The 26513-nt window shown below is 41.0% G+C and overlaps 1 protein-coding gene across 1 annotated transcript in view; it reads right to left on the bottom strand.

The window, feature by feature from the left end:
- The window catches only part of OTOA (otoancorin), a 36670-nt gene extending 10183 nt beyond the window's left edge, over window positions 1-26487 (bottom strand). The window contains exons 1-23 of the mRNA XM_027726266.2: window positions 24596-26487; window positions 21605-21688; window positions 21259-21287; window positions 21137-21167; window positions 21016-21043; window positions 20064-20151; window positions 19051-19182; window positions 17540-17775; window positions 17254-17357; window positions 14876-14982; window positions 14296-14435; window positions 11738-11861; window positions 11164-11379; window positions 10501-10668; window positions 10045-10185; window positions 9420-9475; window positions 8923-9040; window positions 8345-8418; window positions 7655-7790; window positions 6579-6769; window positions 5046-5139; window positions 3792-3921; window positions 1180-1367 (exon numbers count right to left, since the gene is read on the bottom strand). Coding sequence (XP_027582067.1) covers window positions 1180-1367; window positions 3792-3921; window positions 5046-5139; window positions 6579-6769; window positions 7655-7790; window positions 8345-8418; window positions 8923-9040; window positions 9420-9475; window positions 10045-10185; window positions 10501-10668; window positions 11164-11379; window positions 11738-11861; window positions 14296-14435; window positions 14876-14982; window positions 17254-17357; window positions 17540-17775; window positions 19051-19182; window positions 20064-20151; window positions 21016-21043; window positions 21137-21167; window positions 21259-21287; window positions 21605-21683 — 2610 coding nt within the window. The 5' untranslated portion in view covers window positions 21684-21688; window positions 24596-26487. The remainder of the gene's footprint in view (window positions 1-1179; window positions 1368-3791; window positions 3922-5045; window positions 5140-6578; window positions 6770-7654; window positions 7791-8344; window positions 8419-8922; window positions 9041-9419; window positions 9476-10044; window positions 10186-10500; window positions 10669-11163; window positions 11380-11737; window positions 11862-14295; window positions 14436-14875; window positions 14983-17253; window positions 17358-17539; window positions 17776-19050; window positions 19183-20063; window positions 20152-21015; window positions 21044-21136; window positions 21168-21258; window positions 21288-21604; window positions 21689-24595) is intronic.
- Window positions 26488-26513: the final 26 nt, after the last annotated feature.

The following is a 26513-nucleotide window of genomic DNA, read 5'->3' as shown; positions in this document are numbered from 1 at the left end:
TGCCACTTCTCTTCAAGCACCTGTAGTTCTGGTGCTCTAAAAGCTGAGCTTCACTGCTAAAAATTGCATTGTTGGCCTTACCTACCCAAAGTCCATTTTCAGCTCCACTACTGTGGCTGCAGCTGCTGGTTTAAGGAGTTGTCCCCTGCTCCTGCTTTCCTCCAGAGGTCACATCCCTCAAGATCTCCAAACCTCTGCACTTGTACTACTTGCAGCCAACTGCACTTGTAGATGCTCCCCAACCTCATTCTGTCAGAATGATCTGATGGAACCTAAAAAGGACTTTTAAAATGTTGGATCATTTTGACAGAAGGGGATTACAGAGTGGTCATGAAGAGATGGAAGCAGAGAGCAGATAACCTCCAGCAGATGCTGGTGACAGGAAGCTGAAGACAGGCTGGGGATGGTAACCTCTTCACCTCTGGGTCTCCTGCGACCAAAACAACTTGTCTTACTGCACCCTGAGGCTTTTCCTGGTCACCCCCAGGGAGAAGTGCAACATCAACAACAGGCATGGAGCGAGCTCTGACTTCTCCCCCAGCCCACAGCAGGCCAAGGCAGGGCTGCTCAGAGCCCAGACACTGTGCTGGTGCTGTGCCCCAGACACAGACACTGCTGACCTGCCCCAGCACAGCCCCGTCCCGAGTGCGCTCCCAGGAAAGACAGACAATACAGTTGGGGTCTTTTTTCTCCCTAAAATTTCCCACAGATGGGTCTGTCTGTCCCTGCCTGTGACAAGAAGGTGGGAGAACAAGCTTTATTCAGCTAAAAGCAGTCTCTTTCAGTCAGTTTGGTTTTACACCACTGTAAGCTATATTTAACACCGATGTAGACAGTTTAACATGCCAAGCTGAACTCCCAGCAGGGCAATCAACAGCCCCTAGTGCTGCTTGCTGATTTTTCATTTATGAAACAAAAGTGAGGAACAAACAGAAAACTAATTCAAAAGTAAAAACATTTAACTTTTCCAGCTGCCAATAGCTCAGAACTACTTGCCTGTTGACTCTGAAGCAAGGGCAATAGTCTTCTATCACCATCTCATATTATTTTTCCAATAAACCATAGATATTCTTGCAGCAGCAGTGACATTGACATAGCACAGTTATTTTAGAACTGCATAGTTCAATAAGAGCAAATCAAATTACAGATTTAATTTCCCTTCACAGACAGGATAGTTACCTGCTTGGCTTTTTCCTTCAAGGCAGTAAGCTGGGAGTTGTTAAAACCTGAGACAGTCCCAAGAAGTTCCACATTTTTGTCAAAAGTCCCTGGGTCCATGCATTTCAGTTCCTGATCTGACCAGAAGATATTTGCTTCTGCTAATTTAATTATTTCGTCTGAAGAAGGAACTCTGGTTCCCAGGCAATCTGGAAAAAAAAGTCAAATAGCAAGAGTTTTCTTCAAGGAGACTGAAAAAATAAATTGAACCAATATAGATATATAAGAGAGTGACAGACTATGATGTGATATTGATAAATTAATTGTTTTGTAATGAAATATTTTTAAAAATATTTACATTCCTAATGTCCTGGATATAAAACTAGAATTTGCCTAACTTGCAAGAAAACGATTATATTCTTTACACTCCAAAGGCTGGACAAGAAAATAACAGCAGACATGTATTTCAGAACAGTTACAATGCAGGATGGCAGAATAAAACTAAATTCTGGATGTTTGCAATGAGAATAACCAGTATAGTGCAAGTTTCTTTCAAGTCTAATTCCTTAAAGGCATCAAAACCCAGGCTTATTCTGAGGTAAAATGGGGCCTTGCTTCAGTAAGAGTGAAATGCAAATCCTTGGGATGACCCTCGTGGAAGCCTCCAAAAATTCACCAAAAACTGCTGCAGCTGAATGAACTCCACGTTCCAACAGTGGATCCACCAGCAGTGTAACAGACAGGAGAGGTGCTTTTACTCTGAAACGCCCTGACAAAGATGTATGTCTTGTAAGACTTGCCTGACATTTAAACAAGGTGCAGACAGGAGCTGGATGTGTCAGAGAAGCACAGTTGCTTGTTCTTTATGTCAAAGCCTGTTGTTAAAATGTCAGGATCTGCAGAGGGCTGTTCACTCACCACAGAACTGTTTGGACAGACAAACTGCCTTTAGAAATCTTATTTACAGGCAGGTTCTGGCCCTATTCATGATCAAACCAGACAGTTTCCATTGTGTATTTTAACAAATCCTGGTCTTTGTTGGCATAATCTACCTCTAATGTTGATGGAAAGCAGAAATTAGAATCCTAATGTGGTTGTTTACTGCTCTCTCTCTCTCCTGTCACTCATTTAGGAAAACCTTATTAAATAATTATCTAAACCAAATAATCCCTACATGTCTTCAGATACGGCCATTACCAGTAAAAAGCATGAATTTCACAGATGCTGTGCCTGAGCTAAGCTCCCCCAGACAAATAAATTAAAGCGAGGATGTACAAAGTAGATTTGTACTTTGAAAGGAGGCAGAGGAGGGATTTATTGGCATCAAAGGAAGCTGCAGCAGTGGATAGAACACTGAAAAGATTGAATCTGTTGAGCAAACGAAAATGCAGTTCAGCTCCCACTGTACCAGCTGATGTTCTGCTCTCCCTTTACACCTCCCTCTTGTGCAGCTGCCCTGTTTCCCTTTCCCCTGCTGCAAAAGGTCAGCTTTTCTCACGTAAATACTGCCTGTCCAGGCCCAGTGCAGCTCCCTTCCCCAGGTCATGAAAACCTGAGACTTCCTGTCCTCGGAAAAACCGCTGATTTTATTATTTGTAACACACCAGGTACATTGGTGTGACCACAGAGGGAAACACTGATTAGACTTCTGACTTTGCTTCCTGGATCTCATGCTACTTCAGCCTTCCTTTTGATATAAATTTAGTTTGATGAAAAACATCTATATATTATAACATCTCAGTGCTTGTGGTGAGAAACTTGAATTCTTTCTCCAGCACTGGCACTGCTCTCTGGTAGCACACTGGACACGCAATTCCCAAGTTTTGCCTTGCATGTTCCATCTTGCCTCAAGCACTGCCTTTGTTTTTATCTTGATGTGGACATGGATGTAAGAACTCTGTCACTGGTAATTGCTACTGTTATTAGTATTAGCTCCCAAGTATTTCAGGTAAGAGAAAGAATACATTTATTGTAATAAAGGAATATAGCCAGATCGTGTACCTTATCCAAAGAAAATGATCCACTTGTCACCAGAGATTCTGATAGATTAGTGTGGTTGCTAATTAAAATACCTTTTAGATGATAACAAACTTTGTCCATTTGGACAGAAAAAACACAGTGCCACCACTGTCAGATCTAGGAACAGACGAGTCACCATATGCTCATGTCTGGCAAAGGATTAACTACGTGCAATCTTTTGGCACAGGGGTAACTTGTCACCTTCACAGGTTTTTAATTTGAGGATTTTTACTTAGATTACAAAGGAAAGTAAAAATAAGCAAAAAAAGTAAAAATAAACAAAACCCTCTATTCAAATAATTCATCTTTTTTCCTTTGTGCACTCAGAATCATTCCAGGAGATGCCTAATCATGCAATCCTGTAATGAAATTAAGTGTTTCAGCAATTAGTCAATGCATCATACAACTATGGGCAACAGAATGAAGACTCTCACTGCTTTTGCTAAAAGTCTGAAACTCTTTAGGTTACTCAATGCTTTCTTTTTTATTATTCAGCTTCTCAGAATGCATTTGGTGACAAAGTGAAACAAAGTCTGTTTAAATTGCACAACCACAGCCCCAAATGGCCCCACTGTGAACCAGGCACTTTACAGAGATACCAGGCAAATACTGACCAGGCGTGGTGAGAGATGAGGGGGTGTTGGCAGTGGCATTGGAGACAGACTGAAACACAGTTGATAAAAGCTCTTCAGCTGAAGAAACTGGTCCAATTGTCTTTGCTATTTGTAAAATGATGTCTGGGAACTTCAAATGGAAAAAAAAAAAAGAAATAAGTCTTCTTTCTCCCTTTTAAAACAAACCAATTTGGCAGAGAAAGACTTGTGCAGACCTTAGCAAATCAGGGGTTAGTAACAGCTCAGCCTCCTTCCTATTGTGCAGATGTTTCAGAAGAGAGTAAATTGGCTGCTACTGAAAGGTCAACAGCATACATTTGAGGGGAAAAAATTAGAAACAAAGCAAATTCTGAGTGATTCTCTCTCTTGGATGCTCTCTCAGTTTCTGGCAACACCTGAGCACTGCCTGATTGGAGTCTGTGTCCAGGCCCTCCTGGAACAATGAATTTCACTATTCTGTATGAGCTTTATTTTGTTTGTCTTAAATTTGCCAGACAAGTGTAAGAATTGAGGATAGGGACCCAGTTAAATGATGAGAAATAACTTTGACCTGTTTGCCTTCTTCAGGCTTTTTTTGAGCTCTCTCCTCCACCCTGCTGGACACCTTCCTTTCCTTTGAAGAGTCCTGTTCTATTTGGTCAATTATAAGTTTTACCTCCAGTGGAAAAGTTGCTGACTGTGCTCACATATTTCTGCTGAAGAATGAATTCCTCATTCCAGTATAGTTTACTCCTATACATAAAAATTTTAAGCTTGTAGGAACTAAAGAGGGCAAAGAGACTCCAAAGTGCAATGCTGAGTCCATCAGTTATCATTCATGTGCTACACTGGCCCTGGGGCAAAGGGCCATGTGAGTAAATGCTAATTTGATCCATATGATTCCATTAATAACAGGATAAGAAACATAACTTTTATGGTTGGAAGGCAAGAGAATGGAGGAAACAAAACTGCAAGGTGTAAAGTACTAAAAATGAGTCTGTGTCACTATAAGTGACCCATTTTTTCTATGTGACAATGTACAATTATCACTGTTCACGTGCAAATAATCCTTTATACTGACATTACCCTCAAGAAGAAATCTCAGAAATTTTTGATGGAGTCAAGAACATGTGAAACATTAACACAGGGTTCCTTGCCAGGAGAATTATTTACCTAGTTTAGCATTCAGATTATATGATTTGGATTGCACTGTGACATTCACAAATTCAAATTTTAACATCTTTTATGAATTTAAAAGTTATAACAAAAGCATACCTTTTCAGCAAGGACATTTACTTCCTCCTTTGACAGAAGAGCTATGAATGGTCCAACATCTAATGTTGTTGCTGCTGTCCAGTTGTTTGAGGAGCTGAAGAAATATTTTGAAAAATTATATTAATGAAGAATGTTTACAATCAAAATGATACTAAAACTTCAGAGTTTTTATCATACTTTATCATAGAGGAAACACAGACATTTCTATGCCAACGTGATGATTCATTGTTATTAGCATCATTTTGCATTTTCTCATCTCTCTGTGATATAAAGGGCATTAGTGGAACTCTCAATACACTCAGAGAAAGCCTTCAAATACAGCAGTATTGGAGCTCTCCCTCAACAGCCATAGTGTTTTTTGCATTACAGTGTTCAAGCAAGGAGAAATAATTCTTTTTTTGAAAGAAAATTTACCATTTTCTGTCAGATTCATACTGCAGCAGCAGTATGGTATCAAAATGGTATCAGAAGAGAAGTAGAAGCATCATACAGAGCTGACAAATGTTAGTCAACCCACTTGGTGGGTGACTTAATAAAGCACTTGGATAAGTAATTTTCAGCCTGGAAAAGCCTATAGGACACAGTAACAAATCTGTTACTAGCTCATGTTCTCACAGAAAACTTTATTTGCTTTGTTGCTCCACTAGGAGGATGTTTGACTGGACAAATATTTTCAAAAAAACCCGATACAAAATAAAGTAAAATCTTATTTAGCACAGTGTGCCATGATTCAATAAAATTGATCTATATCAAGATCAATGCAGGGATGGGATCTGGTGGAGGATATTTCTATTCTATCACCAGGAAAATGCTGACTTAGGAGGAAGCTGAACGAGCATCTAACATGATTAGGTGGATCAAGTGACAGCCTTTGGGTCTGAGGGGATGGTTAGAAACTATGCATTGTCTCCCTTTTCAAATGCAAGATACTTCTAAGAGACAGTGCAAGAGAGAAACAGTGTATTCTTGCCAGAAAGAGGATGGCTTTGTCCCTTGCATGACTGATACATAGTGTGGTTCCAATCGCCCTCCTAATCGGAGCCATTAGTGACACCCAAGTGACACCCAACATGCTGCCCAGTTTTTTGCTTCAGACGGTTGAATTTATACCCCTCTGCTTCTTCTCTAGCTCTCTCCTATTGCCACAATGCTTGCAGTCTTCACTTGTCTTCTCACACTGAGTATCCCACTTCCATCTTCCCATTCTTTGCATTCCTGGGCCATTCTTTGCCTGTAACACCCTTTCTCTTGCCAGGCCAGTGAGCCTGTTTGCCTGCCCCTCCTTACACTTTCTCTCCTTTTCCTCTGGGACTTGAGTCATGCAGGGTGTCCCTGGGGTTGTATTTTGTTCCACACCTATCACATTACACACAAGAACAGAAATGTCATTCTAGTGGACAAGCCCCCAAGCTTGGCCAGTGACAGAAGCTGCTTTGTGCTGTTTTCACTGCAGTTCATCTGGGCAAAGCAAATGCTTGGTATCTGCATGGCCTGACCATCAGCAAGAGCAAAGTGGTGTATTTAATACCTTACCCATATAACTCAAGGAGTTTGTATTTAATTTCAGTCTTCTGCTCGTGGCTGAGCTGTTGGCAGAGTTTGAATTGATGGAGGGCTGTTGCCATTGCCTTCAGGGACACTCTGCCTTGTAGAAAGGCTGGAGGTAAGTGGCAGATTAGATTTCCAAGTAGGTCAACATCATATTCATCAGCCACAGAGCCGTTCTGAAACGAGAAGCATTTACCCTGTTGGCAGAGCTAACCTTGGCTCTTGCCCTGCATCACTCAGCTGCATCACAACTCATTTAAGCTCTGTGACCCTTTAAGGAACAAAGACACAACAGTTTGCACTGGCAACTTCATCTATGATTTCTGCTTAGACTGCCTTATGTTTTTTGCTTTTAGCACTGCAATTGGTGATATTTAATAAGCACTTCTCAGGGTTCTCATTATTCTTTTTTCCATAGTGAAGCACACATAGAAAATGTGACACCCCCACACCTACAGGGGTGGTGCAGCTCTGCCTGGCAGCACAGCCCTCACCTGGCCCCTCGCAGCAAAGGGGCCCCAAGCTCTTGCTGTCAGAAGGCTGAGCTCTGAGGGGTTTCTCAAGCAGCTGCCAAAACACCAGGGATTGTACAGCTGGTAGTATGTGTAAGGACAAGAATATTCACAGCTACATCAAAGAATAAGTTTCCCTTAAAAGCTGGTGAGTGCTGCAGCCCCCTGACAGCAGAAGTCCCAAATCCTCTTGGTAGCAACACCTCTCCCAGGGAGCCTCCTGTGCCACACACAGCTCTGCAGGACTGGCACTGCTGGGAGCCAGGGGAACAGCTCCAGCTGCAAACTGGTCAGCTCCAGGCTGTCCTGGCCAGTTATCTGTGGTCAGCAACGACATTTCATGAGAACACTTTGTAACATGGATGGAGTCAAGGAAAATTTTTAAGGAAGCTGTAAAAAGGTTTCCTCAGGCAGCGAACAATAATATCGAAACAGTACATGAAAAAAAACCCCAAAAGAATACAGATGGGTAAGTCAAGAACTTATATAGAAGGTGAATCCATCCTCGTGGTGTCTCCTCCACTGCTGACCCCTCCCAGCCATACCCACCAAGCACTCCTGTACTTTTTGCAGGACAGCATTCCTTTTGTGATGGCCTGGATTCAAAAGGTCCATTTCAGTCTTCCCCAGACTTTCAATGAAAGGGACACACAAAGGGCCTGAAACGAACTCCAGGTACTCAGAACTGCAGAAAGAATTCAAAGAGTCTCAGAATGCAAACCTGACCTTCATATACCCATAACCATACCCATAAAATCTGTGATGACACAAACATTTAGAGACAAGGCTGGACTTGAAAAATCATAAACTGGACAGGCCAGAAAAGTTGCAATTAATCCTCACCTTACTGTAACGCCCTTTTTGTACATTTGTTTTCCCTAAGGAGAAAAGCTGTCACTGAAAAGTTTTGCTAACTTAGAAAAATGTCTTAAAAACACACTGAAATGTTTTTAACCATACAGAGCAATATGCTTCAGCAGCACCCAGTGGTTTTGACTTACATATCCATTCTCAAAGAAACCCTAAATAAATAAGGAAAACAAATCTCACAACCTAGGGGGTAAAAATCCAGAATTGTGACAAAAATAGGCCACACTAAAAGACACCAAATATTACCAACTTTCACTTGACAGACCACTTTTGATAAATTACCATTTCTTTGAATCATCAGTTTTCTTAGGGCTGAAGAGATAATTTAAGAAGTGTTCAGAACTTAAGATGTAGTAAGATGTAACTCACGGAAGCACCAGTAAGAGGAAGGGAGGAATAGATGCATTGGAGACCTTCCAAAACTTCCAAGCTAAACAATTAACCTAAAAGCAACAAAAATTTAGGAACTTAAACATCTGGCAATTCTGAGGAAGAATAAAAACATGGCTTGTTTATTGCAGCATATAAATTAGCAAACATAAAACTGTGCATATTATCTTCAGAGAGTATTTTTCTTTGGCTTTTTTTAGAGTTTTTTTTTAGACATCAGAGATGAAGCATCCTATATTTGGGTGCATGAGAGTATTTATATGTTTTCAAAACTTCTATATATTTCCAAACAGATTACTCATGAATTAACAAGTCAGAAGGGCTGTAGAAATTTCTTGCAATTTGTAAGTGGCAAATGAAATTGTCAAAATGAAGTATGATAACAGAAAAATTCACACATAAAAGATTTAAATAAAATATGCTAACAGACAAGCTGACACAGATAAGATTAAAAAAAAAAAAGAAAGTAAAAAGAAAATTGAATGAACCAAATTCTAGTTTACCTAGTTTAGATATTGGGTAGTATGTTTATCTAGACAAAGTCTTTTTGGTTTTACCTGATATGGAGAAAGCAGATGAAGATTCATTTCAAAGAATTTAAAGTTGTTTAAAAATATGTCTGTGCCCATACTTTCAATGAGTTGACAAGTTACTCCTTTCACAAGCTGTCCTGTGCTGATAGGAAAAGCAAATTTCAATCTTTTGAATATTTAAGCAGGATCTAGTCCTTGCTCCCCACAACCCTGCCCTAAGATACAGTTTCTTGGCCACCTCTCTCTCCTGTTTCTTGTAATTGAAAGGCTAAATTGGAAGTAAAGCTGCAAACAAATTGAAAAATACCAACTAAGCCTTAAAATAGCCAAACCTCTGCAATGCTTTGAGCCCGATTTTGGATTTGGAGACCCTTTCTAATGAGGAAGGCGAATTATCCTGTGGTATCCAGGAATGACTAAACTTAAGACAGTACAAAATAACCATGTATGGTTTACCTTGAAGTTGCTCTTCTGACAAAACTAGTCTTAAACCCCATTTCAAAGGAGACTATAATCCATACCTTAGAAGGTCAACAGGATAGTTTTTCTTAGACAGTAATTCATACAGATACAAAGCCTGAAATAAAACCCACCATACTTAAGTTTAGTTAATCCAGTTGTAAGACACAATGACTACTGCAAGGTTTATGTACTCTTAGCTCTCTTATGTACTCTACAGGCACTTCTGTGATCCAGCCTGGCCAACCACAAGAGGTTTGGCATCCAGTGCTGAATTTCTTCTTCACAAGGCAAGACATGGCTGACTGGTGTTATGGGATGATGTTAAACCTGGCCATGGCCCACAGACACTGAATAACTTGGGTTTGAGGGGACCTCTGGAGATCATCTGATCCAAACTTTCATCTCTCTGGACAGAGTCAAAGAGCTGATTGTATATGCAAATGTCTGTTATACAGTACTGGAAAGAGAAAATTTACATGGCAGAATCTCGGGGACTTAAACTCAGCATATTAATGCTTCCCTTTCCACAGCTTTGTTTCATAATGCTGCCTAGGCTCTGAAATCCCTCTGGTTGTTTATGTCAAGATATATTTGAGGCAGTTCCTTCCTTTCACCTATGTTTCTTTTCCAGTTCTTCCATCATACTAAATTGCAGGGGAATGGGAACTGCATAAGAATTTTTACCTGGCTTCTTCTTAGTTCTTTTTCTTTCATTACTGAAGAACTATATCCAGTCTGCTTCCATAAACCAGAAAGAGATACTTCTTTAAAGAAAGCTCCTTGTATCTCTTTGACTGATGAAGAAAAATCTCCAGATGCAGCTATCTAAAAAGAGGAACACAGAAATACATGGCATTTCAGAACTGATGCTTAGATTTACAGGATTTGCTCTTCCTTCTATTCTGTGTAATATTTCTCTTAAGAGGATAAAGGAAAAACATGACAGTATTAAAAATGCAACGGAAATAAGCAAGAGAGAGCCTTCCAAACACACGTGGTGTTCAGAAAAAATCCTCTGGAAATGTTAACCTTTGAGCTAAAGCACACGTTCGGTGGCAACATTTTAAATCATGCTCTGCATAGCTGGTGACTGTGCTCTTGTGCAGAGAGAACCTGCTATACACTGGAGTTCATCATCACCTTCCTGAGGATCCCTTGTTGTTGGGCAGGAGATAAGTCAGACAAGTGCTGGGATGTTGTGCCTCGAATAAGCTGGGAGAGCTCCCCTGGGTTCATGCTGTACAGGGACTGGGTGCTGATGCCTGTAACCAAAGCACCCATTTGACTGACATTATGGAATGATAACACCTGCAGAGAGAACAGCACAAACAGGAAGTTTTCTGGCTGGAGGACAGCAGATATATTTAAAAGCAGAAGTCAATAAATAAATCAAAACTATTACTGTCAAACACCTAATACATTTCTTGCCTGGGGATGCAGTTTCTGTGTCTGTCCAGAGAGCAAATGTGTGAAGTTTCCCAGAAGGTCCTTTTTCTGAAACTTTGGCAGGACCCTGATTCCTTCCATTACTGTGTATTTGAATATACAGTCTGGGATCTCTGATCATGCAAATTCTGCTTAGGGCAGTGACACACACAAAATAACATACACAACTGCCAAATACAAACATTCCTTCTCTCTGTTACACTAGAAAATTACTTTGGGAGGTACAGTCTTGGATGTTTTTATTTGATTTAAACACATTTTTCAGACCACTAACTTTTCAAAATCTATGGTTATTGTTGAGAAAAAGCCATTTCATTTTTAAAAACAGGAGGTAGGAAAACTGTTATCACAAGGTACCTTTTCATAAGAGAGGTATTTACTGGATAAAATCATAACTTGGCTCTTTGCCCAGCCAGAGACTTGGTTTAATGTTGCAATAGCATTATGCACTGCTTCAGGTGACAGAGATTCCAGCTGACTTGAAGTTAGTCCGACCACAGCATCTGACAGAGATCCAAGGGTATCATTCAATGTCTGGTTTTGCATGGCAATGTTCAGGAGTTGGGATTTGAGCTAAAGCAAAAAAAAGAGCAGATGGGAAATAAAAACCTGCCAAGAACCAATTTCCACTATCACCCAAAACACTAACTGGAGTCTCTGGAATAGTCATTGGCAAATATTCAGTGAGCACACACTTCATAAAATTTCAAAAATAGACCCACAGTTGTGAAAGGAATATGGAGCAGCAGGAAATAGAATGACAAAAGAATGAGCACCTAAAATGGACTTCTATTCTTTGCATTCTTGAGAACTATTTTCCCTTATTTCTTAGATCACAGTGATTTTTCACTCTTCTCTTATTCAAGAAGAAAGTCCCTCCTCCTCTGTTTTCAGAGTTAGGTCAGGCAAGAAGAATAAATACCACACCCACCTTGTGAACCTCAGCCTGGAAACCTCTCAGTTGATTGCATTTAATCATTTGATGAAGTAAAGCCCGGGCCACAGCTGCATCCATCTGTTCCAGGTCATCATAAAAGCAAACCAATAAACCCAGCCTATGGAGAAGAGACACATTAGCTGACTTCTGACATAGGAGGTGTGACCCTTAGGAAAGGGAAACACAGAATGTTACACCCTACTTGTGCTCAGAACTGGAGTCATTTCTGTCTGTCACTTGTGCCTTCAACTACAATCTTTAAAACTTACCCAGACTGAGACTGGGGTATGAGACACATGCAGTGGCCTCTGTATTCAGCTGAACTCTACCTGGATTGCTTGTGCTGCTGAAAACTTAACTCTCCTGGTTCCATTTGTCTATGGCTGGATTCTCCTAGTTAACAACTCCACTCACCTTGGCAGTATAATCTTGAAAAGGATGGAGGGCTATTAAAAAATCTTTGGAAGTGGCTGCTGAGTTCTCATCTGGGTTGACTGGATGTTTTGAGTTCTAAATCCCACCTGGATTTCACAGGCAACATAAGTCACTCATCTCTCAGAGCAGCAGCTAGACCATTACGTGGCCTCTTCATTGTTTTGGGTTTAAACAAAGCCTGCTGCATTTCACATCCAACACAGGACTGGCTGATGGATGGAGATCTGAACAGTTCAACACCAGTTAGGAGAAGGCATGCCAGGATTCCCTGCCTCAGTAGTGCCAGCACAGCAGCCTGCAAGGCCATGTTGTGGACCAGATGTGGAGCTCATGCTCCTTCACAGGACCTGTGCTGTAGTCAACATTTCCATTAACCTCTGTAAAGTACAGCCACAGCTGGTGGAGAGAAGCAGCCACACCACCAAGGGGAAGTGCCTGTTGTAGGTGGCCTTCTGACTTAGGCCTTGTGCTTATTTAGTGCCACTACCTGCAGCCCTGCAAAGAAAGAGCTTGGAATTGCAGATCACTCTTGCTGGACTTTGAACTTTATAGTGATGGTGATGAACTTGTTTGTAGGAAGCCTGAATCAATTCCCTGTCCCTGTAAAATCTTAGTCTTTGCTTTCATAATTTACACAGAACAAGAACCTCGAAGATGTGGCAAAAGCCCAGCTTTTCTGCAGCAGTCCATTTTTTAGCAATTCAAAGAGGCATAGGTAGAGTTTGGGCCATAATGTCCAAATCAACACTGGACACTGCTGCAGCACTATCACAAACTCAGTGAAATTCTGCAGCACAGAAAGGCTTTTATTTCCTCTATTCCCTCAATAACAACCTGCTAGAGATATAACAATATACTGCTTGAGCAGCCCATCTGAATTCATGGGACATCATCAAACCAACATACAAATCAAAGAAACATCTGTAAGAGCATTTTTATAACAAATAATTACCTTCCAATGCATTACTGCATACCCACCAAGAGCTCTTCATCTCCTTTGGGATTAGCAACAATGAATAACACTACTTCTTAAAAGTAAAAGTGCATTTAAATCATCGGTATGGTTAAAATGAGTAATATAAACTAAGTGTGTTGTAAAAATGGAATATATTAAGGATTATGGAGCATGACATTTCCCTCCTCTGTGAGAACGTGGCAGCTCTTGTGAGTGACAAAATCATTTCTAAGATTTCTGACACTGAAATTTAGAGCGTGGGCATAATTCTCCTCTCGCTTACACCCCCGGCAGTGAGCAATGCTTCAGGGAAGCCAGAGCTGCACTGCAGCAACGACAGGAGCTCTGAAGCCATAAAGCGTATTCTCCATTAGTTTAAAACTCCAAGGTATCCCCCAAGGAGACTACAAATAACTTCAGACAGTGGTGTCTTGGGACTAAATACATCCACTGATCTGACAGCGTGAATGTAAATGTGGAACACGGCGCTTCCTCGCAGCAGCTCACACTCTCTGCCTCTTTGTGAGTAAGAGCAGTTTGTTTTGGTTTTTTATTAAAGTTAGTTCAGTGCTGGTTTGACAGCCCTGAAAATGCAGTTTCCTGCTTACACACCTAACAGTCACCCATATTTAGGCATAGCTCATGTCTGCCCTGCAGGACAAAGAGGACAGCAGGGCAGGCTTTACAGCTCCTCACTTTGTGACCTCTCTGGTGACAACCATGTCAATTAAAAACCACCTGCAGTCCTGGAGGACTGCAGATTTCCTCCTTCAGTCCTAACTGTGACATGATTTCCACAGAACAACTCCACCTTCTGTGATCCAAACAGCCAAGACAACTCATGTCCTGCTATCTCAGTTTGTTTTACTGCTGCACTGTACGACGTGATGGGTCCCAAAAATACTGTTGTAGTCTTCCTACTAATACTACAGGCATCTCCTCACTGTGCAGCAGGAGACAAAGCATTAGCTAATTAGGCACACCTCCAAAAAATCATAAAGTAGCAATTCTTCACTGTTGCTAAACAGGGCTGGATTTCAGCCTAGATTTTCCTGCTGGAAGGGAAAAGCTGTGCCATATCGCTTATTGCTCCTCTCTTTTCTCCTTACTTATTCGTTCCATCCACACAAAGCCATAAAAGAAAAAAAAAAAGCAGTCTTGCCTGTAGATGGTTGAAGTGTTCCTCATATCAAATCCTGATGAGTTTATCCTCTCCAGGAAAGCCTGTGCAAGCTCTGGTGTGATATCATACACCGTGTCCAGCTGCTTTGTCGCGTTGTCGTAGCTAATGAACAGTCTGATCTGACCAGCACAAACAGAACCATGCAGCAGCATTGTGAAACAATTGCATCCAATAAAATCTGTGTTTGACACACTAAATTAATTGACCCCATTCATGTTGTAGAGGAAGGAAGAAGATAGATTTGGATAACATTTTTGAAGACAAAGCTGAGTGAGCGATTTGAGCAATTCTCTGCCAAACTGTCAAATAATTTGAGGGCTTCTATCATTGATCTCTTTCAGCAGAAGCCACATAATACTGATACAGATAAATAATTATATATTAATTATAACACTTTAAAATTCCAAACATAAAAGAATATTTGTAAATAATACATTTGTATTTTCTCTTTAATTAAAATATATAAAGTTTTTTCATGTTTTAGTTTGCATTTGTGTTCATATTGTTTGTAGCTGACATCACTTTGTAATGACATATCCAACCACACTTTGTTACTTACTTCACTGAGACTAATTTTCAGAATTTCTTCTAATGGGAGATGGACCATGAATCTTCCCAAAATCCATAAGCTTTCTGCACTGACCCAAGAAGTTGATTCATTGAAGTCTGTTTTGTACAAATAAATACTTACTACAATGTTAAGAAAGTTATTGCTTTTCAAAGATATTGTACCCAGTATATTGTTACTGGTAAACAATCAAAAACAATCTGAAAAATCCTAAAAGCAGAGAGAGTCAGGTTCCCTCTGTTGGCTACATTTTAGCACCACATTTTTATGAGCCTATACATTTTTTAATGAAAATGAAATAGTGTTTCAAATGTCTCAGATTTTCTTGTACAAAAACATTAATGTTTTATGTTGTCGAAATAGAAAATGGATAAAGTGTGGGACAGGAAAAATTTAACCAGTAATATTAAATATGGAGCAGTATTTTTTAAATTCAGTTTCCCTAATCAATTATATTATTTAAGAACATCAGGAAGGCATGATACTTTGTAACACTTTATATATCATATATTATTATTGATGATGCCATTTATTTCAGCAATATGCAATAGCAATAACAGAGAAAATGAAAAATGGTTCAAATACCTCTATGGAAATAGGTTGGCAAAAAATACAGAATATTGCATAACAGTTAAAAAAATGGCACTCATTTAGTAACATTCTCTCAAGGATTGTAAATGAAGTCAAGATCCAAATATCCCTGAGAAATAAAATATTTATGGACTCTGAGCCACAGACTGTTTTCTCCAAGGTATCATAATTTGGATGGCTCAGCGTGTGATACCTCTGAACACATTCCTTGGCAGTGCTGATACCCACAACTCTGTTAGAATAAAATCATCAGGGCACTTTGAAGAGTTTTCAGTATCTGAAAAAACATCACCCTTTATCTATCAGAAGCTGAAGGACCCCATTTAGTGCTTTTTTTGAAAACACGGATCTAAGCTCCTTAACTGAGACAAGATGATGCTCCCAGCAGACCTGTCAGGCCTCTGTTTTTTAAAGTGATATCACCTCCCATTACCAGGGATATTACAGGAGTTGAAAGACATGACAGAAGAGTTAAAGAAAAACAAGCACAATTTAAGGACATTGACTGTGGCCTTTAGCAGAACAGAGCTGCAGGTACCAACCGTGGTAGGTGTGATCCCCAAAAAATGACCCCTTTCCCAGGTGGTCCCAGTGCTACCCACACAGAAAGTGAATAAATCACACTTACAGGACTCTTCTGCTGTCCTGCCCTCTGTGCTGTGGCGTGGATTGACCACACCTGCACTGCTTTTGGCAGGGAAGCAGCAACCAGGAGGTAAGAGAGGCACGTTAACTCTCAGCCCCTCCCTGGGTGATCTCCCACACCCTGAGGGTTCACTAATGCTCCACACACAATCCAAGGTGACACTGAGGGATTTTCCCAGGACTGCTGAGTATCACCAGGCAAGTTCTGCATCTTTGCTTCCCCAGCAATGCCCTGGCAGTAACACCACCACACAGCAGTGTCATCAACTTCCTCTCTATGACTTAATGGGTTACCCCAATATTTTGAAACAGCTGAAGACCCAGGGGACAAATTTAACTCCACTGAAGCAAACGGGCATTTTGCCCTTGATTTCCAGGGAAAGGGGATGAATACACACATCCAGAAGTCTAAAATGCTCACAGGACAGCTCTGCTGGGATGTTCAGTGAAAGCCAGGCAGTGGCTCTGATGGTTCAGTGCTGCTGCAGAGCCCCCTCGTGAAGCCTGTCCTGTGCTGGCACAGCTGTGGCACAGCCCTTCAAGGCACATTAACCAGGCAAACAGATGTGGTAAAATGCATACAATCAGAATTAATTAACTGTGTTTTTATCTAGTCCCTTTTCTGACCAAGTCAGTGCCATGTGCTTTCACAACATCCTGCGTTTCTTTTGTTTTTAAGCAGTGCATTGGCTAATGTGTCCTGAGCCAGAGCTATTTTTCTAGTCTGAATAGATGTTCAGAAGTGAACAACACACCTTGGCAGAGCACCTGACCACTGTATCCTATTTCAGTCTTAGAAAAAGCACAGAGAGAAAAGATCAGAGTACTAGAAAAAGACTGAATATAGCTCTGTGCAGAAGAGATGAAGAGTCCATTGGTTGGACTCAATGATCTTAGAGGTCTTTTCCAACATTAACAATTGAATGATTCTATTCTACAAGAACAAACATCTCTGGAGAACTATTTGTCATGAGTAACAAATATATTACATTTACTGTATTCTGAAGAAAAGGTATTCTAGACAGCTACTCTTAAACAGACGTGTTAAATTTGGGAAACAATTCAATACAATGGATAGGCCTTTGCTGACCTTTTTATGATAAGCAAGAGAAAATACTTTGTACATAACATACCACTCCTGTTATAGGATTTCTGTAGAATCTGCTTCATCCAGCCATACAGAGCTCTCTGAGTATTTGCTGAGGTTTTGTCATAGAGGTCCTTGAATAATGATGATCTAAGTGATACAAGGGCATGTTAGTTCACTAATGAGTTAACTCTTTATTTTTTAAAAAAAACCCACATGGAAAAATTATTTTATAACCAGCAACACATAAGCAGGAAGCTGTATCTGGAAAATAGACTGAGACCAGCAAATATGACGTAGTATTAATTGTGTCTGAAAAACAAATGGCTTACAGGTTTCTGAAAGCATCCTCCAGCAGAATGTCTGGGAGGCTCCCAATGACATCAGGTTGGAGATAGTTCACTGCTGACACATGCAAAACCTGGCTTAGGATATCCACACAGTCCAAAGCACTCAGAGCCAGGAAGCATTTATCCAGTGTTACAAGGAACAAGGTCCTGTTTACTCCTGGGCTTTGAAAAATTCTCTCTCTAGTGTCATCCCAATCAAGAATAATATTTCCCGTTTCCTGCAAGCAACAAAGGGTTATAAGAACATCTCGTTGATTAATTCAATACATTGTTCATTTTGAGGCCTGACAGAGACCATTCCACAAAGAATATGGTGCTGTTCACATGAAAAATTCCTGCAAAACACTCCATTTGCGTTACTTCAGATAATTCCTTTCTGGCATTGGGCAGAGACCAGCTTGAGTTTTTTTTATAAAATCAAAATGAAAAACAGAAAAATAACCGAAATGGCTGAAATTATAGTGTGTGTTCCCATGAAAGAATTAGTTATTTGAAAAATAAAGGGATATTGGAATTGAATAGGTATCATTTCATGCATAATTTAATATATAGACATCTCTAGAACAGACCTTTTCCATGCAGTATCTCTTGCAGCTGTTACTGCAAACACCCCTTCCAGAAGATGGGGCAATGTCAAACAGTACTCTGGGGATTCCCTGAGCACAGGTGCCACCTCACAAGTCAGGTGTCTAGGACAGCCTGTTCAGAGCTGATAGTCCTGGTGATTTACAGTTTATTGACAGGGCTCATGCTTTGCTGCCCTGGCTCCCAGTGCTCAGTGCACACCTGATCCGTGTGCTTTGGCAGCAGGAGCTGCCCCTCCATTGTTTGAACAGTGGATTATACAGTGTTTGCTCTGGGCAGTCACCTCATGTGTCTGAGGACGAGCTTTCCCTTTCTCCCAGGTCAATCTCCACCCCCTCAGCGATGCCCAGGCTGGAGGCCCTTCCAGGGGCAGCAGGGAAGATCCAAGTGCTCTCACACCTCAGGCTGTGATCCCACCTGCACTGGAGATCCCCTCTGCAGGGACAATCCTCCCTGGGAGGCACCCACTGACTCTGGTCTCACCACAGAGACCAGCAAATCATGTCATGCTCACATGTTCCTATAACTAATTAACAAAATTACTAATTTCACCTTCTTTAGTCATCTTGGCTCTCTTTCCAGTCACTTTTAAGAAGAACATACTCCCTGGGAATAACTGGTCATACCTACCTTAGATATTAGAGTAGGAAGATGATTCATTCTCTGGAGATCTGTTTCTCTCTACTGATGACAGTGAAAAATCCAAAGGATGACTTGCACTTGGCAGCAGACTTTTAGACAATAAGAATTAAATGAAGTCTAACCTAAGGAGAGGGGCTCCTGGAATCTAATCTGAGCCAGGTAAATAACTGCACAGTGTCCCCTGTGAGCCCCCCAGTCTGTCCCTCTCCCATTTACCCAAACCACTGACTGCTGCTTTTCCTTTTCACAAGCACAAAGGGACTTACAAGATGCTCCTTCTTGCTGTTGAAGAGATACTTCATTGCAGTTTGGAACTGCTGCTGATCAAGTTGTTGAAATTCAGACAGTAGTTGCCTAGGCTGGTATAAAAGGTTCTTCAGGTAACTTTGTATGGACATCTGAAGTACAGAAAATAAGTGTAATATATATGGAACTCATACTGTTGTTCTAGGGACACCTTTTACTCAAGTGCTCAAGGAAAACTAAGTGCTTAGCTCCTGTACTGTCTTAACTATTCTCCACACAAACTGGAAACAAAAATAATGTAAATGTATTCTGAAAGACAGTTATTTTCAAACCCTGTTCTTGGCTTCATGAACAAGTCCTCTCCAAGGACCCTTTTAACAAAGATGCCTCAGTTTCTCACTTCATAAAACAAGAGTAATAAAGCTTTTCTGCCTCACACAGCAGAGTTGGGAAAATGAAAGTTTTAAAGAGCTAAAAAAAAAAAAATCAGGTACGTGTGCATATTATTATTACTTAAAAAAGGGAAGGAAATGTGCAATTAGATGGGAGGAAAAGTCTGTAGCAGGTCATAAGCCAAAAATATTCTCTCTCACATCAACCTGCATTACCAGTTAACAATCTCATGTCTGTTTTGAAAAATCCAAGGGGACTCATAACGTTGGAACAGAAAGCTCTGTAAGGCTCATTAGCAGCAGACTGGAGTAAAATCCCTTCTAATTCCTGACAGAATTATTTCAGAATTGGTTTGGAATTTGTGTCGCAGTTCATTGCTGCCTTTGCTTAACTTGCACTGCCACCAACAAATACTGACAGAGGAAAAGCAAAAAGATTGTTGTTATTATTATTTCTGCCCTGCATACTCCTGCAATCTTAGGGGGAAAAGATGACCAAAAACCCTATTCTTATGTAGCTGCTAGACTCTAGATGTGTTAGTTACCTCTATTATTGACTGCCTAGTTTTGGCTACAGAGATAAGTTGCTTTTTAAATTCCTTTTTGAATAAAAATTTTCATGCATTTTAAATGTCACAAACCTGGAGGCTGCTAAGAGTAAACATAACTTCCTGGGCATGAAAATATGCCATGACTTTTGTAAGCATATCTGCTGTCCAGACATTAGAACTGTAACAGAAAACAGGACCAAAAATGCCAGTAAAATAATATAACATGGAAAATAGCACATTACAAGAGTGAAAAAGAAAAACAAGCAGTGCTACTAACACCATAATGACACGAGTATTCAGCTTTTTGGCCTAACCAGAGTAATAGTCGATCTATTTAATGCAATGAAAATACATGGTTCAATGAAGAATGGAATTAATTAGTTATGTTTTTTTTCATCTAATTCCACAAAGACCCACAATAATCTCAATTTTACAGGGTGCTGCCATTAGTACCATCTCCAGGATGTGTTTCCTGGCACCCCTTACACCTGTTCTCTGCTTGTAGAAAGCCCAGGGAGGAAGGTCTGCTGCCTTTCCCTCAGCAGAGTCATTAATTTCAGTGTCTTCTTTACATAGCCACTGATTTTCTCAAAATATGTAGGAGTGGAATGGTCTTTGAGGCTTATACAGCTCTTTCCAATTTAGACAAAATTAGCAAATAATTCAAAAGGCACCAGGAGCTGGAGGATGGAGGGATTAGGACTGGAAGAGGGAGGTGGACAGAAAGCTGGAACTGCACCCAATTTCCTTAAGCAGCCATTCTGACACATATGAACAAAGTTAATTATCAGAACTTTGAAAACTGCAGCAGGTATTTATCCTCAGCCTCATTCTGTGCATGTTGGGTTTTTTTCCTCTTTTGTGAAAAACAGCTTTTTCCATGTTAAGAGGAAATGCTCCTCCCAGGAGATCTAAATCAAAGTAATCATATGTGGCAATGTCATTCTATCCATAATGTCCCAGTTTCTCTGGAAATGAAACAGATCATATCTGAAGTGCAAGATAATACTGAAAAATCAAGCTGTTGAGAGTAATACATTACCTTTGAAAATTAAGTATATCAAGGAGGGCTGCACATGAAAAATGGAACATAAAAAGTTACGGTGAGATATTGAGTTTTAATTAATTTTAAAAGTGTAAGTGGGAACAACTTTGTACATTACCATTCAGATATTTCCCAGTTATTATTTCCTCCTATGGAAAAAATTGTAAACATATGTAATAAGTTATTATTTTTAGATTATAATATAAAATATTAATAGACAGATCAAATAAAAATACTTACCAGAGCTTTGTGTAATAATGGAGGCAAATCTGTAAGAGATTATCCCATTACTAGAAGTTAATGTTTTATCATTTGTGTTACACAAAAGTATTGTATGCAGTGATCAAAACTATATATACATATATAATTTATTTACAAGCAATTAATATGGTTTTGAACAAATTAATTTACAGAAAAACAGTGAAAATAAAAGGCTATTAAATAATAATCAGTCTTGGTGAAATTCTTTGCTGGCATAGCTCCATGAATTTGAATTGGTCCTAGTTACTAAACAGTGCTGCACCTAATTTATTACACAGCTTTTTCCACCCAACATACACTCCTCAGACAGGAATTCTGGTCTTACCTTCAGAGCTCTGACTGTGAATAATCTCAGCATGATTCGCTGATATCAACAAGAAACATATCTTCAAAAGTCTGGACATTTCTTCTGGTGCTTATTAGAATCAAAAGACATTTGGATTGAAAAGAAAAACAGAAAGAACAGAGTCAAAAGGCAATATTCACCCCAAACTTTCATAGCTATAAATCAGAGACAGCCTATGCTGTGGAGTACAGATAGAGATCAGAACGTTCCGAAAGTGTTTGCTCCCAAGTTTTTAATTTAGATCTTTTTCCAGGATAGAGATATATTTTATGCAAACACATGCCAAGTGTGGAGGTGCAGCCAGATTTATTTCCCTTTTACCAAGTGGCTTGTTTAATTTTCTTCCTGGTAGCACCATTTATTTAGTAAGTCACACTCCAGCTAAATACTACTTCAATGCAGGTTTGTTAAAGCAAGAAAACAAATCCTTTTAAAATCAGATAAAATATAAGAGAAATAGAGGGAGTGAAAACGGAAATAATAAAGAAGCTCCAAGCAAAGCCTAAGCCTTTCCCAGCTCATCAGGCTGTGCCTGCACCATCCCTGCAGACAGGTCTGGGACCTCCACCTGCAGCTCTCTGAACTCACAGGGTGGGGGGTCTGGCCCTGTCCCTGCCCCTGGTCAGTGCAGGGTGCTCCAGGCAGGGAGGGCGAAGGAAAGCTCCCCTTCCCTGCTGCCAGAGCTCTGCAAAAAGGGAGAGACTGTCCTTCTGCTCTTTTGAAGCAGAGGGAGAGTGACACATTAGAGTACAAGACCATGTCACTTCATTTAGATGGATCAGAGCTGTAGTCCTTGCACTCAGGAGACGTGTACCATCAGCGTCCCACCATCACCCCAGACACAGTTTTACAGAAGCAGATGGTTTAGTAGCTCTTGCCATCCCTGCTGCTCTGTGCTGTGTGGCAGAAAGAACTCTGAAAGATAAATTAGCTGGAAGGGCAGTAAGGGGACACCCAGAGCTTTTCACTGGGGTGTCACAAACTGGCAGTCTCACAGTTGTCCTAAACAAAATGAATATGTTGCTTTGGGTCTAGTTCCTGCAGGACAAGGATCCACACTGCAGTAATGCCACAGGATGGGAAGGAAGCTGAGACTGAGCAGGTCTCACTCACAGGAGTTTCTGCAGCCACATCCCCTCTGCCCGTGAGTTGCTTTAATCCACAAGGTACTGAGCTACTGCAGAGAGGATCTTCTGCCTCTGCTCCCTCAGCCTGTCCCTCAGCTCAGCCCTGAGTCACCACCCCCACAGGTAAAACCATTGATTAATCTGATATTGGATGATGCTCTATTCCACAGATCACAGCTCCTTAGCTGGGATTAGTCACTGATTTTAACAAATGACACAGAGGGCCCCACTGGCCAACTTGGCTCTGACCCTGAGATGACTTTGTTAGGTTTTCTCTCCCTTTCCCTCATTTCAAAGGTTTATCTGCAACACACTGAATTTCTGCATTTCCTTTTGTTGCTGAGTTTGGATCCATTCTCGCTCTTTTTTTTTTTTCAAAGTTCTCTGCCACAGCTTGAGTTACAGATCTGAACATTTGATAAATACGAACTCCTTTCTTGGATTGTTTAATCTCATGTATCAAGGTGCTCTTTTATGAAAACCTCTTTCAACAGCCTCCAGCAATACTTCAGTCTGTTGCAAATACTTAACTCCAGTCTTGTAAGAGAAGTGACTCAAACTGACAGATGATGAAAAATTTAAACATTAGACTTTAAGAACTATCGCCTCTGTCTTGTTTTTACACACACTGAAACCCTTTTCAGCTATTCTTTTGGGAGCACCACAGTACATGTCTCTCATTCAGATATATCTGGTTTCCTACACAATGAACTTACTTGTATTTGTTTCTGCCTTTGCCCTATTAATTTTGCAGTTAGGTTTGATTACTCTGCATAGTTTAAATCATGCTTCCAATGTCAGTCCTGATTTGTTTATTCCAATTCATTCACTTCAATCGGGAGCGTACTTCAATTAAAGCATGCTAACTCAATACATAAGGAGATAAAATACTAAGGAAAGTCCTTTTTCATCCTGACTAATTCAGGCAGACAAATCAGCAGGTGCAGGAAAAAGTCTGCTGTGAAACAGCCCTGCTTGGCAAGACAATCTGTGGGAAAGTTCCTTTTGTCAGTGAAACTAAGTCTGTTTGCAGTTCACTGCGGCTTTCAGACAATCCCAAATCGCTCTGTGGGGATCTCTTGCAGATCCTATCCAGCATTTCCCCAGAGATTGTTCCTTGCATATGCTGTGATCAGATCTCCGACAAGTCACCCTTAAGGAGCTCCCAGACCGCCTTCTCCTCTTGCTCCCTAAACAGCCGCTCTCCCATGTACAGAAATCCTAGACATTTTATCACCCTCTCCAATGCAGTTGCTGTCTTATCTGAAGTTGGATAACCAGAAAGCTGACCTCATAATCACAAGTCTTGCTGATAAACCCTTGCGCTGCCAGTGCCCACCCCTGCACCCGGGCTCTCAGCACCTCTGACAAAAAGCCCCACATGCAGTGAGGGAACCCACAAGGGGTCCAGGCTGGAAAAAAAGAGAGAGGAGGGCAGAAGAGAAGGAGACTGTGGGTTCTTGGGGAGAGCCAGGACCCCGGAGCACTTTACCTGCCTCTGCTGTGTGCGCCTCCTTCCCAGCAGTGCCAAGAGCTGGGCGGCTCCAGGCAGGGACCCTGAGAGCAGGGGCAGGGACAGGGGCCAGCACCGCCCCAGGTGTCTGCCCAGCAGCACCGGCCTTCAGCCAGAGGGGAGGGGAAAAGCCTCCTCTGTGGGGGGCTCAGAGGGTCAGGGACTCCCACGGCAGGCAGGAGAGGTTGTTTCCCCTCCAGAGATGAAGAGACCTCAAGGAGCTGCGTGGGGATACCCAGGGCTGGGCTGGTGCTGCCCTGCTCCCCCCATCTCCCCACCCCAAGCACGGGCAGGGGGCCCTGGGCTCCTCAGAGCAGAACATGAACTGACCTGGGGTCACCCAGCAAAAGGGGGCTGTGGTTTCGTGAGACGAAGTTGTTCTTTGTGTTGAAAGTTTCTGGCTAAATCACACCCTTGCACAGCATCTTCTTCCTGTGATGCAACACATCCAGTGCCACCTTGACAGAACACACAGTTTAGTTACTCTCCAGGGCAAGACACTACACATTAGTGAGACCACCATCAAAGGACAACTTGCACACTTGTCTCCCACAGCAGGACAGGAACAGCAGAGGGACAAGGCAGGATCTCCAAACCTGGGAGTAATGAATTTGGACACTGGAATTGCAACACTTGTCCCCTTAGATGACGTTTTAAAGTATTTTGGGGAATTTAATGAACTACTGGACTCGAGTTTCTTTGCACAGGCTGTGAGCGGGTATTAACTGCACTCATCAAATGCTCCCTCAAGGCCTGAAAGGAGAAGGAAGCCCCTTTCCTGACACAATGAGCTGCACTGCTCTCCTTCCCTCACAAGGCACTCTGGCTTTAAAAATTCGGGTGTAGGTACAGTCCCCTCAGAGTTATTCTGTTTATTCGACAGGACTAAGCAGGTTTTCAACCCTGCTGAATTTAGGCTTACTCGTAGAAAGCTTTTCTCCATTACTGCTCGTGTTTTAATTCCCCATCTCAAGTGTAAGAATACTTGTTTAAATAGAGTGAACAAAGTAGATCATAAGAAAGAATAAAACAAAAACCTACTGTTTACATTGCACCTTCTGTCCCAAAACTTCTCAAAGCTGTTACAAACTGAAGTTTTAAGTGACAGGACTAAAAGATGAGAGACACGGAATGCAGTCCCTTGTGTGATTTTTAACCAGTGGGATTAAAACACTTAAGTACCTTTTAAGAAGTTTGTCTTAATACGTATTTGCTACTTTAAGCTAAATTCATTACACATTAAAAAACATTTTCCCACTACTAGGTGATTACAAGATGAACAGAAGATAAATTAATGGATTCACTCCAGAGCATACATAGCTCATTTTCCCAACAGACAAATCTCATTGTACTGCAAAAATTCAACAGGACCATCCTGAAATGAGAATAATACTGAGTCTGAATTACTGTTGAAAACCCCCACCAAATCAACCCCCTCACCCTATCCTACAGAATACCAACTACTCCACAAAGATGATTGAGAATAAAAGGCTCATAAATTGACAACAGAGATCATTAACTGTCAGACAAAGCCAGCCCAAGGCAAACCTAAAATGACACACTCATGGCATCCCACCTGGCATAAGATCACCAGTAATTATAACAACCCCAACACACAACTTTTTTAGACTTCAAAAGCGATATAAATTAGTTCTTTACTTACCAGGTGATATAAAAGCTGAGGTTTCTCTGCTCTCTCACACTTACAGCCCAAGCACTGCAAGACATACAGCTGCCAGCTCTGTACTATTTCTGCTGCTGCCTGTTGTTTTAAAGGTTATATCCCAACTGCCAGAAATTATCCACTTTAAACAGTTTTTTAAAACAAGACATGTTAAAAAAAATAGCATTTGTTTAGTGCTCCTGAAGAAAATGTCTCAAGCTAGCAAAACCCTCCCAATCAAGTCCCCAGGGCCTGATCCTCAGAGGCAGACAGACTCACAAAATTTGCAAGAAACTGCCTGCAAGTTTTTTGAGCTGAAAACATTTGGGAACAATTTGCTCAGAGAGCTTCTTATTAAACCCATCATTTTAAAGTGCAGTTTTGGCAAGTTCTACCATAACCCCTTTAGCTGGAAGATGGAATATGCAAAAGCAATGAGAATTTATGAGGCCTTGAGAGAACACGAAGGAAACCCAACCAAAAGTGATACATTTTTTGTGGACTGTTATCTCTTCAAAAAATAATCAAATGCTGTTTAAACAAATGCAAGGTGGTGCTGCTGCTGAAAACTTGATTCTCAGCACA

The sequence above is a fragment of the Pipra filicauda genome, unplaced genomic scaffold, assembly GCF_003945595.2.
Source record: "Pipra filicauda isolate LSUMZ 115617 unplaced genomic scaffold, ASM394559v2 scaffold127_size2900866_pilon, whole genome shotgun sequence".
Lineage (NCBI taxonomy): Eukaryota > Metazoa > Chordata > Aves > Passeriformes > Pipridae > Pipra > Pipra filicauda.
Note: the sequence above shows the minus strand (reverse complement) of the source record. Positions and strands in the feature narration are given on the sequence as shown.